This window comes from Castanea sativa, chromosome 2, assembly GCF_040712315.1.
Source record: "Castanea sativa cultivar Marrone di Chiusa Pesio chromosome 2, ASM4071231v1".
NCBI classification, from domain to species: Eukaryota; Viridiplantae; Streptophyta; class Magnoliopsida; order Fagales; family Fagaceae; genus Castanea; species Castanea sativa.
This window is the reverse complement of record NC_134014.1, coordinates 2,204,293-2,215,482: the sequence shown is the minus strand read 5'-3', so window position 1 is coordinate 2,215,482 and position 11,190 is coordinate 2,204,293. Positions and strand designations below refer to the sequence as shown.

The 11,190-nt window shown below is 33.2% G+C and overlaps 1 protein-coding gene across 2 annotated transcripts; it reads left to right on the top strand.

The window, feature by feature from the left end:
* The first annotated feature begins 629 nt into the window (after positions 1 to 629).
* On the top strand, positions 630 to 7,911 carry LOC142624196 (uncharacterized). 2 transcript variants are annotated; one of them, XM_075797734.1, is made up of 5 exons: positions 630 to 1,100; positions 3,277 to 3,702; positions 5,352 to 5,920; positions 6,037 to 6,103; positions 6,547 to 7,911. In XM_075797734.1, exons 2-5 carry the CDS (start codon positions 3,312 to 3,314, stop codon positions 6,981 to 6,983), a joined length of 1,464 nt encoding a protein of 487 aa, XP_075653849.1. In that variant the 5' UTR covers positions 630 to 1,100; positions 3,277 to 3,311; the 3' UTR covers positions 6,984 to 7,911. The 2 variants fall into 2 exon arrangements, with proteins under 2 accessions (XP_075653849.1, XP_075653848.1); XM_075797733.1 differs by having other exon boundaries at positions 3,272 to 3,702.
* The last annotated feature ends 3,279 nt before the right edge of the window (positions 7,912 to 11,190 follow it).

Below are 11,190 nucleotides of genomic sequence, written 5' to 3'. Positions count from 1 at the left end.
ACTTTCTCTTCTCATCTTTATCACTTTTGCCTCTTCTCATCCTTACCTTCGCAACACACCAACGTCCAAGTTCTTTTTTTTTTTTTTTTAAAGTCTTTTGCCCAATTAAATTTATATGTACACTATTGTAATTTTTACATTATAATAATATAAATTTATATGTATGATGTGGTAAATTTGATTTTATTTAATGAGTACAAATAAATCTATTTCTTACATATTATATAATAAATGTATAATAGTTAATTTATATAAATTACATATTCTATCATTCCATTTTTCTCTTAAACCAAATAAAAGAGTTTTTCATTATCTCACTTTTTCACTCTTCCAACCAAACACATAAGAGGGAAAACCAAATATTTTCTATCCTCTCACAATTTTCTATACTCCCACTTTTTCACTCTTTCAATCAAACGGACCATAAGAATAAACTCTATAACCAAAGTCACCTAAAAAATTAAAAATAATTCTATATGACTAAAAATTAAATAAAAATTTATTAAAAATATATTTAAAATTATTTTATAATATTTGAACCAAAAAAAGAAAAGGAAATATATAATATATCAGGTCAATTTAGACAAATACAAAACATGGTTTGGAAGATGATTGATGGGAGTGGGCAACAGCGTCATTAAAAAAATCTCTCCCCCACAATCCCACATGTCATCCATTTAAATTCCAAAAATGTCCACAACGACGATCTTTGCTGTTAAGATTCTCTCTCTCTCTCTCTCTCTCTCTCTAAAATTCTGTGTTGGGGTTTTAGTTAGGGCTTCGCTTCTTCTTCTTCTTCTTGTACCTTTGTTTTTTTCACCTCTGTTTTCTCAAATCCTTCAGTTCTGTTCCTTAAATCCTAAACCTAAACCTAAACCTAAACAACAACAACGTTTCCTCTCTCTATTTCTGTGTCTTTGATTTCGGTTTCAGAAATTTTGTTTTCTTAAACACATCAAACAAAAAAAAAAAAAACAAAAAAAAAAATCATTTCCAAACCTCGTTGTACTTCATTTTAGCTTCGTTGTTCTTTAACGAGCTTGATTCGTTGGGATCGGAAACATTTTCATTGTGAATCTGAGGAACACAGCTAGTTTCAGGTGATGTTTTATTTTTTATTTTTTTGGTTAAATTATTTGAAATTGTAATAATTATAATTAATTAACTGTGTTTTAAAATTAAATCAATGTTTTGGATTCATTCGATAATTAAAATGTATGTATATGGCGTTTCTAGATAACATCGTTTTCGTTTGGGTGTTTGGGAGTTTTTCGAGCTACGTAGGATTAGTATTTATGTTTGACTTTATTTGTTGTTTGGAACCTAGAAATTTCCAGAACATACTAAACAAAAAAAAACAAAAAATGTAATTTTTTTTAATTGAATGAGAATTGTAATTTTTAATGGCTAATAGTAATTTTTACGGCGTTTAAATTTTTGGTAATGTATGTTGTCTTTATTTCTTGGTTGGTCTTTTGCGAGTACGGGTGTGATAAAGAAAACCTGTGATGTGAATTTCTCTTGTTATTTTATGTAATTTGCGTAGATCTGTTTAATTTATGTGGGATTTGAAGAGATGGATGTATCTATTTGTTTGGGTAAATTGAGGGCGCGACTGCTCTAGCTTAAAAATGGCGTGTTCTCCGTCTCCCCTTGTAAGAGCAAGGTGGGATTTGAAGAAAATGAATGTATCTATTTGTTTGGGTAAATTGAGGCGCGACTACTCTAGCTTAAAATGGCGCGTTTCTCCCTTTGTAAGAGCAAGGTGGAGAGCGAAGTAGTGTGAAAAGAAAAGGAAATTGAGGCTATATGGAAATTCATGCTGCAGGATCAGATTTAATGATTTCATGATCCGCTTTTATTTCAAGTTACTATTACTAACAAGTATGTAAATGGGCTTCCATTTCAAAAATGGGTCCCATTCCTGATGAATAATTGGTAGAAATCTATATAAGTTATATGGGCTAATTTAAGTACCTATGGGATAACTAAATGGGATTGACTAATTAGTATTTCTTATATCATCTACAAAATATCTCTAAGAAAAGAAGTAGGATTTTTTTTTTTGGGATAGGTGAAAAGGAGTACAACCTTTGTTCGTTGCAGAGATGAACTAACACTAGAATCCTTGGAAGCCAATGAACTCTGCCTCAAATGGCACTTTCTCCTACAAAAAATGGGTGGTGTAATAGGTTGTGGGTTTCCCTTGGATGCACGTATAACTTATCAGTAGGGGAAAAGAGTAGAAACCTAAGATTCTATGCATTGCAAATATAGATTTGAATTTTAGGTTCCATAATTGTGATCGGTCAATTATGACTAGTGTTGTTGACGTTGTTGTTGTTGTTTTTTTTGACATGTAAGTAGAAAGTTTTTTTAAAAATGGGAAATACTTCATGTTCATGATGATGAATGCAAATTATTTAAAAAATTACAAATAATTAGACGGGAGATCCTAAAGAGTTTTGGAAATGAAAAAGGGAAGTACAAAGTGTTTTTGAGAACAAATATCATTAAACAATATGATAAACCAGTAATATAAAGTTTAAACTAAAATCATTATATAATTTTCTTGTGCATTATAAAAATACATAAGTGTTATAGATATGATCAAAATGAAGTATATGATTTAATCAAAATATTTCCCAAAAGACAAAGATCAAAAAGCACAAGAATAGTAAATTATCCTTATTTGTGTCTTTTTATGTGTAAACAAAAAATTGTTTGTGTAGTACAACACCTTATATATGGTGTTGGGATAATAAATGAATGGTTCATGCTTTTACTTTCGAGATCCATCGATCAAATTTAATGACTCATATATATCTAGCAAAAGATTTAAAAAGCACACCTAGGAATGCTTTGTGCAACCTCAAAAAGCACCTGAAGGAAGAAAAGGATACTCCATTAAATGAGATTCACATTCGGTCAAGTGAAGCTCTTAGACCTTGGGCTTTGAGCTTATGTGTGCCTAAGTGCACTTTTAACAACACTGATGGTGGCTGCACCACTGCACTTATCTTTATAGTGTCTTATTTTCTTTTCGAGGAGCAAGTTGCTTTTTTAGTGTTTTCTGATTAATATTCCTCAATGTACAAAGTTTATATTTGAATATATGCATCATTCTCCTTTTTTTGGTGTGTGTGTGTGTGTGTGAAGTTTAAGTCAGAACCAGTAAGGTCTGGAGCCTTCAAAATGGCTTTGTACTTTTGCAATTAAGTAGGTTTTGTAATTTTTTTACTGCCACTGATATCTAAATGGCATTGAGCAGCTCAGCAGGCACAGCCAGTTGTCAGCTGGAAAAGATACAAATGGAGATTGTTTTTTATGATGAAAACAGCGGAAGCACAACAGGGACAAATGAAAATGGTTCTCTTCTAATGCCGGTTTCACCTGATGAGTCTGGTGAGGGTTTGCCATATGCTCCTGTAAATTGGCCCAATCGAGGTGACACTTGGACTTGGAGGGTGGGGAAGAGAGTTGCTAGTACTGGACACTATTTGGATAGGTACATTTATCTTCCAAAGCGCCTTTGCCGTCGTATTGAGAGCTCATCAAACTCATCACGTAGGAAACATGGTTTTGCAAGCAAACTTTCTCTTGAACGGTATATCCGAGCGGCATTCCCTAGTGCTGACATTGAAGCATTTTTCAACTCATTCAGCTGGAAGATCCCGGCAAAGAAATCTGCATTGACAAATGGTCAGCTGTAATTAACAAAACTTTTTCTTATCAAACATTTATTTTTCACTTCTATTGTTGTAAACTTGAGATTTCTGGTTTGATATTGTTAAATATCATCTTTTGCATTTTCCCCTGGACAAATACTTTTATACTACATTTGCTTTGTTATGTTCATGGAACAATTTAGTAGTTGCTACTTGCTAGTGTCGCCAGCATTGCTGAATCATGATTTTAGAGCCATTTTCTAGTTTGGTTAGGTGCCCGTTTGGTGTAGCCATTTAACATTGCGCTTTTTCAAAGTACAATCTCTTAAAACCACACCTTTTCAAAGTACACGTTTTTTTAAAACTTCACTTATTTATATGTGCAATTTTTTCAAGTAGTCCAATTTCAAAAAGCTGAAAAAATAAGTTGCACCAAACAGGCTTGTGGTGAGCACTGGTTCCAGAGGTTATATGTCTTTAGGCAACACATATGATTGGCATCTTGATTCTGAATCCATGAGATCAGTGTCCTAAAGCTCATGATTGGACTGGTGTTTTCTATTTTATGCTAGTTGCAATTTAAAGCCTATCAAAAAACTCATCAATATTCAAATGATTAAAGTTTGCTCTTCTTCTAATTATTCCTTGATGTCTTTAGATTTAGTTGATGAAACTAGAAGTGGAGTTAATGTTAAGTTAGAAATTTGGACTGATGTTCTAGAATTTGAAGGATTTTGGCTGAGTAGAAATTAAACAAAATACGGAATGTAGGTTTGGTAAAAGTAGAAATAAAGACGAATGGGTTGTAAAACGTGATGGAAGAGTTTGGGGGAACAAGAAAAGGTAGAGATGTGGAGAATGGCAAAGGTTAAGGAGATAACAGAGATAATGGGGGGTATGACTTTGGATATCATAGAATGGAGGAAAAGAATACATGTGGCCGATCCTAATTAGTTTGCTGATGATCCATATCTGATCTAAGATGTTGGGACTAAGGCTTAGTTGTTATTGTTGTTATGCCAATGGTTGATTAAATTCTCACCTTCTATATATTAAGTCATTGTGATAATCACATTTAGTGAATAGTTGAGTGATGCCAGTTTTCAAAATGTCATGCAACCATTTGACTTTACATAGAGGATCCTTGAGAACATCAATAAACTTCCAGATTTTCAATTTTGTTCATGGAGTACTTTATATATTAGATAACAGAATTGATAACTCAGAAATCATTTGTCACCTTGCCTGTAGGATTTTTACTCATGTTTTTTGGGCAGTCTAGCATGGACTTTCATATTGAATTATCTTCAAGACTGTTTCATGATTATGGATTCTTATATATGTTCTTTATAATATTTTATTTTGGTTTATTAAAGGAAAATTGCAAAAACACCCCATGAGGTTTGGGTCCATTTGAATTTTAAACCCCTTAGGTATACAGAAATTGACCAAGTTGACCCCTCTGTTACACCTCCGTCAACTTTTTGCTGTTTTTCTAAATTTCTTTATTGCCTGTAATTATTTGAAAGTACATCAGTTATGATCAGTATCAATGCAGTAATTTTGAGACTGTATTTAGAATAATGTTAAATGCGTTAAGTTATACCACTGTAAATATGGATGTCTAGGTTTAACACTTGTTCATCTTTTTTGTTCTTCTTTAACAATGTTGCTCTGCTACAGGTTATGTGGAACGGCGAAATTTATTGACTATACCTCTTGAAGAGATGGCAGAATATGCTGTGTCTGATTCCCCAACTGATACTGGGGGTTGTAAGGCTGGCAATAAAATGTGCAGCAGCATCTTGGAACAATCAGAAAAACCACCATTAGCTGCCATGCCCTGTGATATTTGCTGCAGTGAACCTCGGTTCTGCCATGATTGTTGTTGTATCTTATGTAGCAAGCTTATAAATTTAGAGCATGGAGGCTACAGTCACATCAAATGTGAAGCAGTGGTGGATGAGGGTTATATATGTGGGCATATTGCTCACATTGACTGTGCTCTTCGATGTTACATGGCTGGGACAGTAGGAGGAAGCATTGGATTAGATGCCGAGTACTATTGTCGTCGTTGTGATGCTAGAACAGATCTGGTTTCACATGCTGCGAGGTTTTTACAAACTTGTGAATCTATTGATTCTCGTGATGACATAGAGAAGATTTTAAGTGTCGGTGTCTGCATCTTGGGTGGTTCACAGAAAACCAGTGCAAAGAGGTTGCTGATTCGTTTTGAATCAGCCATTGCAAAGGTAAAACTGATCTCTAGGTATTGAAGTTTTTAGCTTTCTTCTAAAGAAGTTATCCCGGCCCTCTTTCAGGGTGTGTAAAACGAACCAGCAGTCTGACAATTTGATATTTACATCAGCTTCAAAGTGGGACTTCTCTTGAAGATATCTGGAAAGTGGAAGACAGCTTCTCAGCAATTTCCACAGGTGATTTTTAATTTTAAATAATTCAAATTAGTCAGCAAACTCTACCAACAACTTAAGATTGGCTGGACACTGCATGAAAATGTATTAGGTTTACTCTGCTCAAGGTTTTTCTATGGGCATATAGTCATACAAGTATAAGAAATGGCCTCCCAAAGTTTTGTACTCTCTATCTCCCTCTCTTATGGAAATGGTAGGTTTTTTCAACTTATTTCTTATTAAATAAGTCTACCTACATTTGGCCAAACTTTAGAAAACCATATTTGCAAATGCTGAAATTTGTTGATCCGTGAATTTAATGCCTGATGCATGCACGTCTCTCAACCTGGAAACAGTTTTGCTTTGAATCAAGTCATACCACTGTCTCTGACATTGTTATTATAAATACAAATGTTCATTAAACCATTCTACTTCTCTCAGCCTTGGATTTTTGTGTTCACAAGCAGGTGCCTTTGATCATGGAAATGCTGCCCTGGAAGTTATGAATGACGATTTAAATGTCAGAACAAGCTCAGGGCACACTTTGTCCATTGCTTTTGACCATCGATCAGAATCTCTAATGCTTGAGGACGAGATTGAACAAGTTTTACAGGCACTGCGAAAATCACAGGACACTGAATATAAAATGGCAGAGGAAAGGCTTCATGCGCAGAAGAATTTTCTTCTTAATCTGTATCAGCAACTTGAGAAAGAGAGGTCTGAACTAGCACGTTGCGCATCATCAGCTGACCCAAATGCCTTGCTCGATGCTGTTTTGAATAGAGTAGATCAGATAAAACGGGAACTGAGGAAACTCAAGGATATGGAAAGGGTGGCCAACGGCTTCGGGAAGACTTCTAAAGGAATCCTTAAGGAACACTTTGGTTTGGAAACTCAGAACTAAACCCTCAAAACTATACAGTTTAATTTGCCATCTGTTCATCAAATTTTGATCTTGAACTGATCACCTGTATATTTGGAGAGCATACACCCTGCCGTTTTTGGAGGGGTCATGTAGCAGTGATACCACAGAATCTGCTCGTGCAGCGATAACAGCACATCAAAGCGATGAGAATTCGGTTTAGAGCTTCTGACTACCCTAATGCTGAATTAAACAGTGGTGGATCCGCAGAAAAAGTGTAAGAGTTGGCAAAGAGATTGTGAAAAGATTGCCTGGGGCATATTAAAGCTACATTTAGATTAAAAAACCGGTTGGATTCAAATCCTTATGGCCATGTTAGACTTTCAATGAATTTTTCCCTCACAGTTTAACTAGTCACCATTGTTCTTGAGTAAACAGCTTGTGGTGGCCATAGGAAGTATCTGTATGCATTAGATTGGGTTGCGACTTTGCTTCCACGGAACGAGAAAGTATTTCATGAGACCATCTCATGAAACTCGTTCTCACGTTTGGTGGGTCTTACACGCTTGTGGGATCCACATTCTGTGATGGTGTCTCATAAAAGAAAAATTTTCTCCGATGGAACAATATTTTGAGGAATGGATGCGTGTTCTTAGGAGCAACTTATCAAATGAATTGCAATTTGTTCCTATGATTTCGACTTCCCCCTTCTTATTCCTTTTTGGTGCACAATTATTAATGGGATATCTCTGGTAGGATTACCAAACAAAAGTCTCCGATAGAGTAACCTCAGGAGCTGTGTTACTACTACCAGAAATTGAAAATTTAGATCTTGTTAAAAAAAATGGGAAAAAGATGAGTTTTATTCAAAGCACTCCTGCAAGAGAGACTCTTATTCTTTGTATATGTATGCAAATAGTGATCTTTGATGTAAGCTGAATATAGAAGATACGATTAATTATAGCATCAAGAGGAATCATTCCTGCAATCTGATCTGAATTCATTAAAGCAAACATTTTTACGGCAGTGAGTTTACAATTTTGGAATAACTTTTTATCACTAATGAGAGTGCAATGCAATTCCATACCTAATAAGGGGAATCGGAAACGCAAGCACAAATTCGTTCCTGCATTTACTTTATGCGATGGAGGCCAGGAATGGATTACCAGATTTTGTCTTTTTTATACGTGTTTTAAGGTCCAGGCATGCATCTGTAACAATGAACATTTAAAAACGAGGTAAAGGTACATCTTTCTATTTTCTTTTGAAATAAAGCAAACGGATGGAATCTATGACAAAGATATGATAAAGTGTTGATTAAAGATATATACGATATCACATCATTTATTTATTTTTTTAATTAGCAAATTACACAATGTCTGCTGTAATAGTTCTTCGAATTTTTATCTTATCTTATCTATACGACTTTTAAGGCCTCATAGGTATAACTATACCTAAGAGTTGATACTTATATCAACTTTTAGCAAATAAACAAAATACTACAGCTGAATGCTCGTTTAAACTAATAATCTCACCCTCCAACCATTACTGTAGGAAGGGAAATTTTAGCATTACTAGCTGATATTTTGTGCGATGCATGGTGCATTTTGATAAATTTTTTAAGAAGTTATTTATGACCCATTCATGAATAGTATTATTATTATTAGTCATAGTTAATCTTTGAAATTTTGTAATAAAACTAAATTCAAACTAAATACATTGGGAAAAAAAAATTCCTCCTATATATGCAACCAACCAATGTCATTAGATTATAGTTCACATTATCACCTACAAACTGTTGATTCCTAGATGTCTCTCTTGTATGATTTATGCTTTATATATAAATTTTATAGTATTAATTTCTACATTTCTTATGCCACTAAAGTCTATATCAACACCTACAATTTTTATGTCAATGAAAGTAGCTTTTCATTGATTTCAAAATTGGTATAAAAGATAAAATTAAGGCGCATTAACATTTAAATTGAAGAAAATTTGATTTTCAAAGATTGTAATTATAATAGAGAGAAAATTGATAGAAGGATATCTTAATCAATTAGCTATGCTAGAATTTTTATGATACAATAATAGAAAAAAAAAATGCCATAATGATGCGATAATATCACAATTTAACCTCCAAATTTTAATTAAACTAAAAGCAACTGAAATACCCAAAAATACTACAAGCCCTTACCAAGTATATGCATCATATGGAAAACCAAAAATCTCAATTGACACATAATATGAAAAAAGCAGCCTAATCACATTAGAATGCTACATCAGTAAAAATGTATACATAAAATATAAACAAAATATATAAGACGAACATAATATATTGGAAATTAGTGCATCTTTCAGAAACGAAATCAAAAATATTGTAAGAGAAATTATGCAAGTTTAATTTTTAAGTCCAAAGAAAATGAAGATTTATATTGGATAAATGTGAAGACAAATAATCATGTTACCAAATTTGTTAAATCTGATTCTTGCAATTCTGCATTGAAGTTAGCTTATGCAGAAAATTGAAAAGTTTTCTTAATTCGTTGTTTTCCTATAACTTTTTAAATCCATTCATATTTACTCAAAGCATTTAAAGTTATAAATATATATAAATTTTTTGAATTATATTAATACATTGAAATAAATGTATCTGACATGAATGCTAAATTTAAATGAAGTGGAAGCCTAAATGAAAAAAATGTCATACAATGCGCCACTTGACAGAACCTTATGCTCTCTTACATGAAGTCCCTGCTTTTATATATATATATATATATATATATATATATATAATTTTTTTTTTTTGATTGATTTGAAGTGTAAGTACCAATTCAAAATGACTGGACTACAAAATTCAAGAAAAGACTAACATTCAAGAAAAGACTCGTTTCCCAAATCAAAATGACTAGACTGCAAAATTCATCGTTGATTAATTCAAGATTTTACCTGGGCCATGTGCCTCAAGTGTTCGTTTAAAATAGACAAAATACAGAGTTAATCATAAAAAACACTGCAAAAACAAAACTTCATTCTAAAATAAACCTTTCAAGAACTGAAACAAAGATCATCAGTGCATGACTCCTTTCTGGTTTTTCTGCATCTACCTTTTCTTTTAAACAAATGTTTGCGTTCCTTAATTTGCAGTATACCAGAAGAAGTTTTTCAAGTCACTAACATGCATAAAGGAAGCATTCAACTTACATTGTTTATTGATCTGCAAGTCAAACATGACACAGCACTACTACCATTAATTTTCCTCTGAATTAATCGGAAACCGAATGACACCATTGTAATGAGGTAAGTAACTATCCCAGGACAAGGAAAAATTTCATGGTATAAGGGGCCATCCTTGTTCAGGAAAAAATTTCACACGGGCATAATGAAATACCTTAATCAAGTGGAGCACTAAATGCATAATGAAAGATATCTTAATAGAATGACAGAATTCATGAGAATTATAAAAAATATCATTTAAGTTAGAAATGCATAATACTACTTAATAGAATGACAGGATTCATGAGAATTATGAAAGATCTCATTTAAGTTAGAATTGTTGAATGACACCATATATCAAAACTCAAAATTTCTAGACAGCCCTACAATAGCTCTATTGCTAAAGACAGGAGGACTTGTATTAAAAGTTGTAATGTAGGGAAATGCAATTAGACCTCTAAAGTGATCCATAATTCTAAACTCTCCCAAAGAACAGGTCTTTCACTTCCAAAGAAAGCAAAATCCCCAATGCTTGAAAAGGAATCTAACTATAATGAAATCTCTCGTGGCAAACAACGTATCAAACAGAAAAATTATTCTTCCTCCAATCTCATTCCAGAATATTTAAATTAAAATCTTTGCTCAAGCATCAGATAGAACTTTTGTTGAGACTGCTGCACTATCACTGATAGTTAAGTAATTTAGAAAAGAAAGAGAAAAATGATATTGTAATTGGTAGACCAAAGAAAGCGTGTAGAAAGTCAAGCAACATAAAGCAGGATTTGGGAGGAACAAGATAATCTGGTCATAATATTGCCAATGAATATCTTTAATGTGAAACTAAGGGGATGTGGTGGACCCACTAAAAAAGTCTTCAAATACCAAGACTGCAATACAAACACAACAGGAGGGATCACGCCAATTAGGACTAAAAAGAAAACGAAAGGAAAAGTAGACCTTAACAACTTAAGGAAAACAATAAAGAAATAAAAGAACCTAGTGGCCTTTTGTAATATAAGGTAAATTTACATCACTT

Bases quoted from the DNA above. Each gene is read 5' to 3' on its own strand.
- LOC142624196 (XM_075797734.1), top strand. From the start codon at position 3,312: ATGGAGATTGTTTTTTATGATGAAAACAGCGGAAGCACAACAGGGACA. The intron at 5,921-6,036 runs GTAAAACTGATC...TATTTACATCAG, and splicing joins TTGAATCAGCCATTGCAAAG to CTTCAAAGTGGGACTTCTCT. The intron at 6,104-6,546 runs GTGATTTTTAAT...GTTCACAAGCAG, and splicing joins CTTCTCAGCAATTTCCACAG to GTGCCTTTGATCATGGAAAT.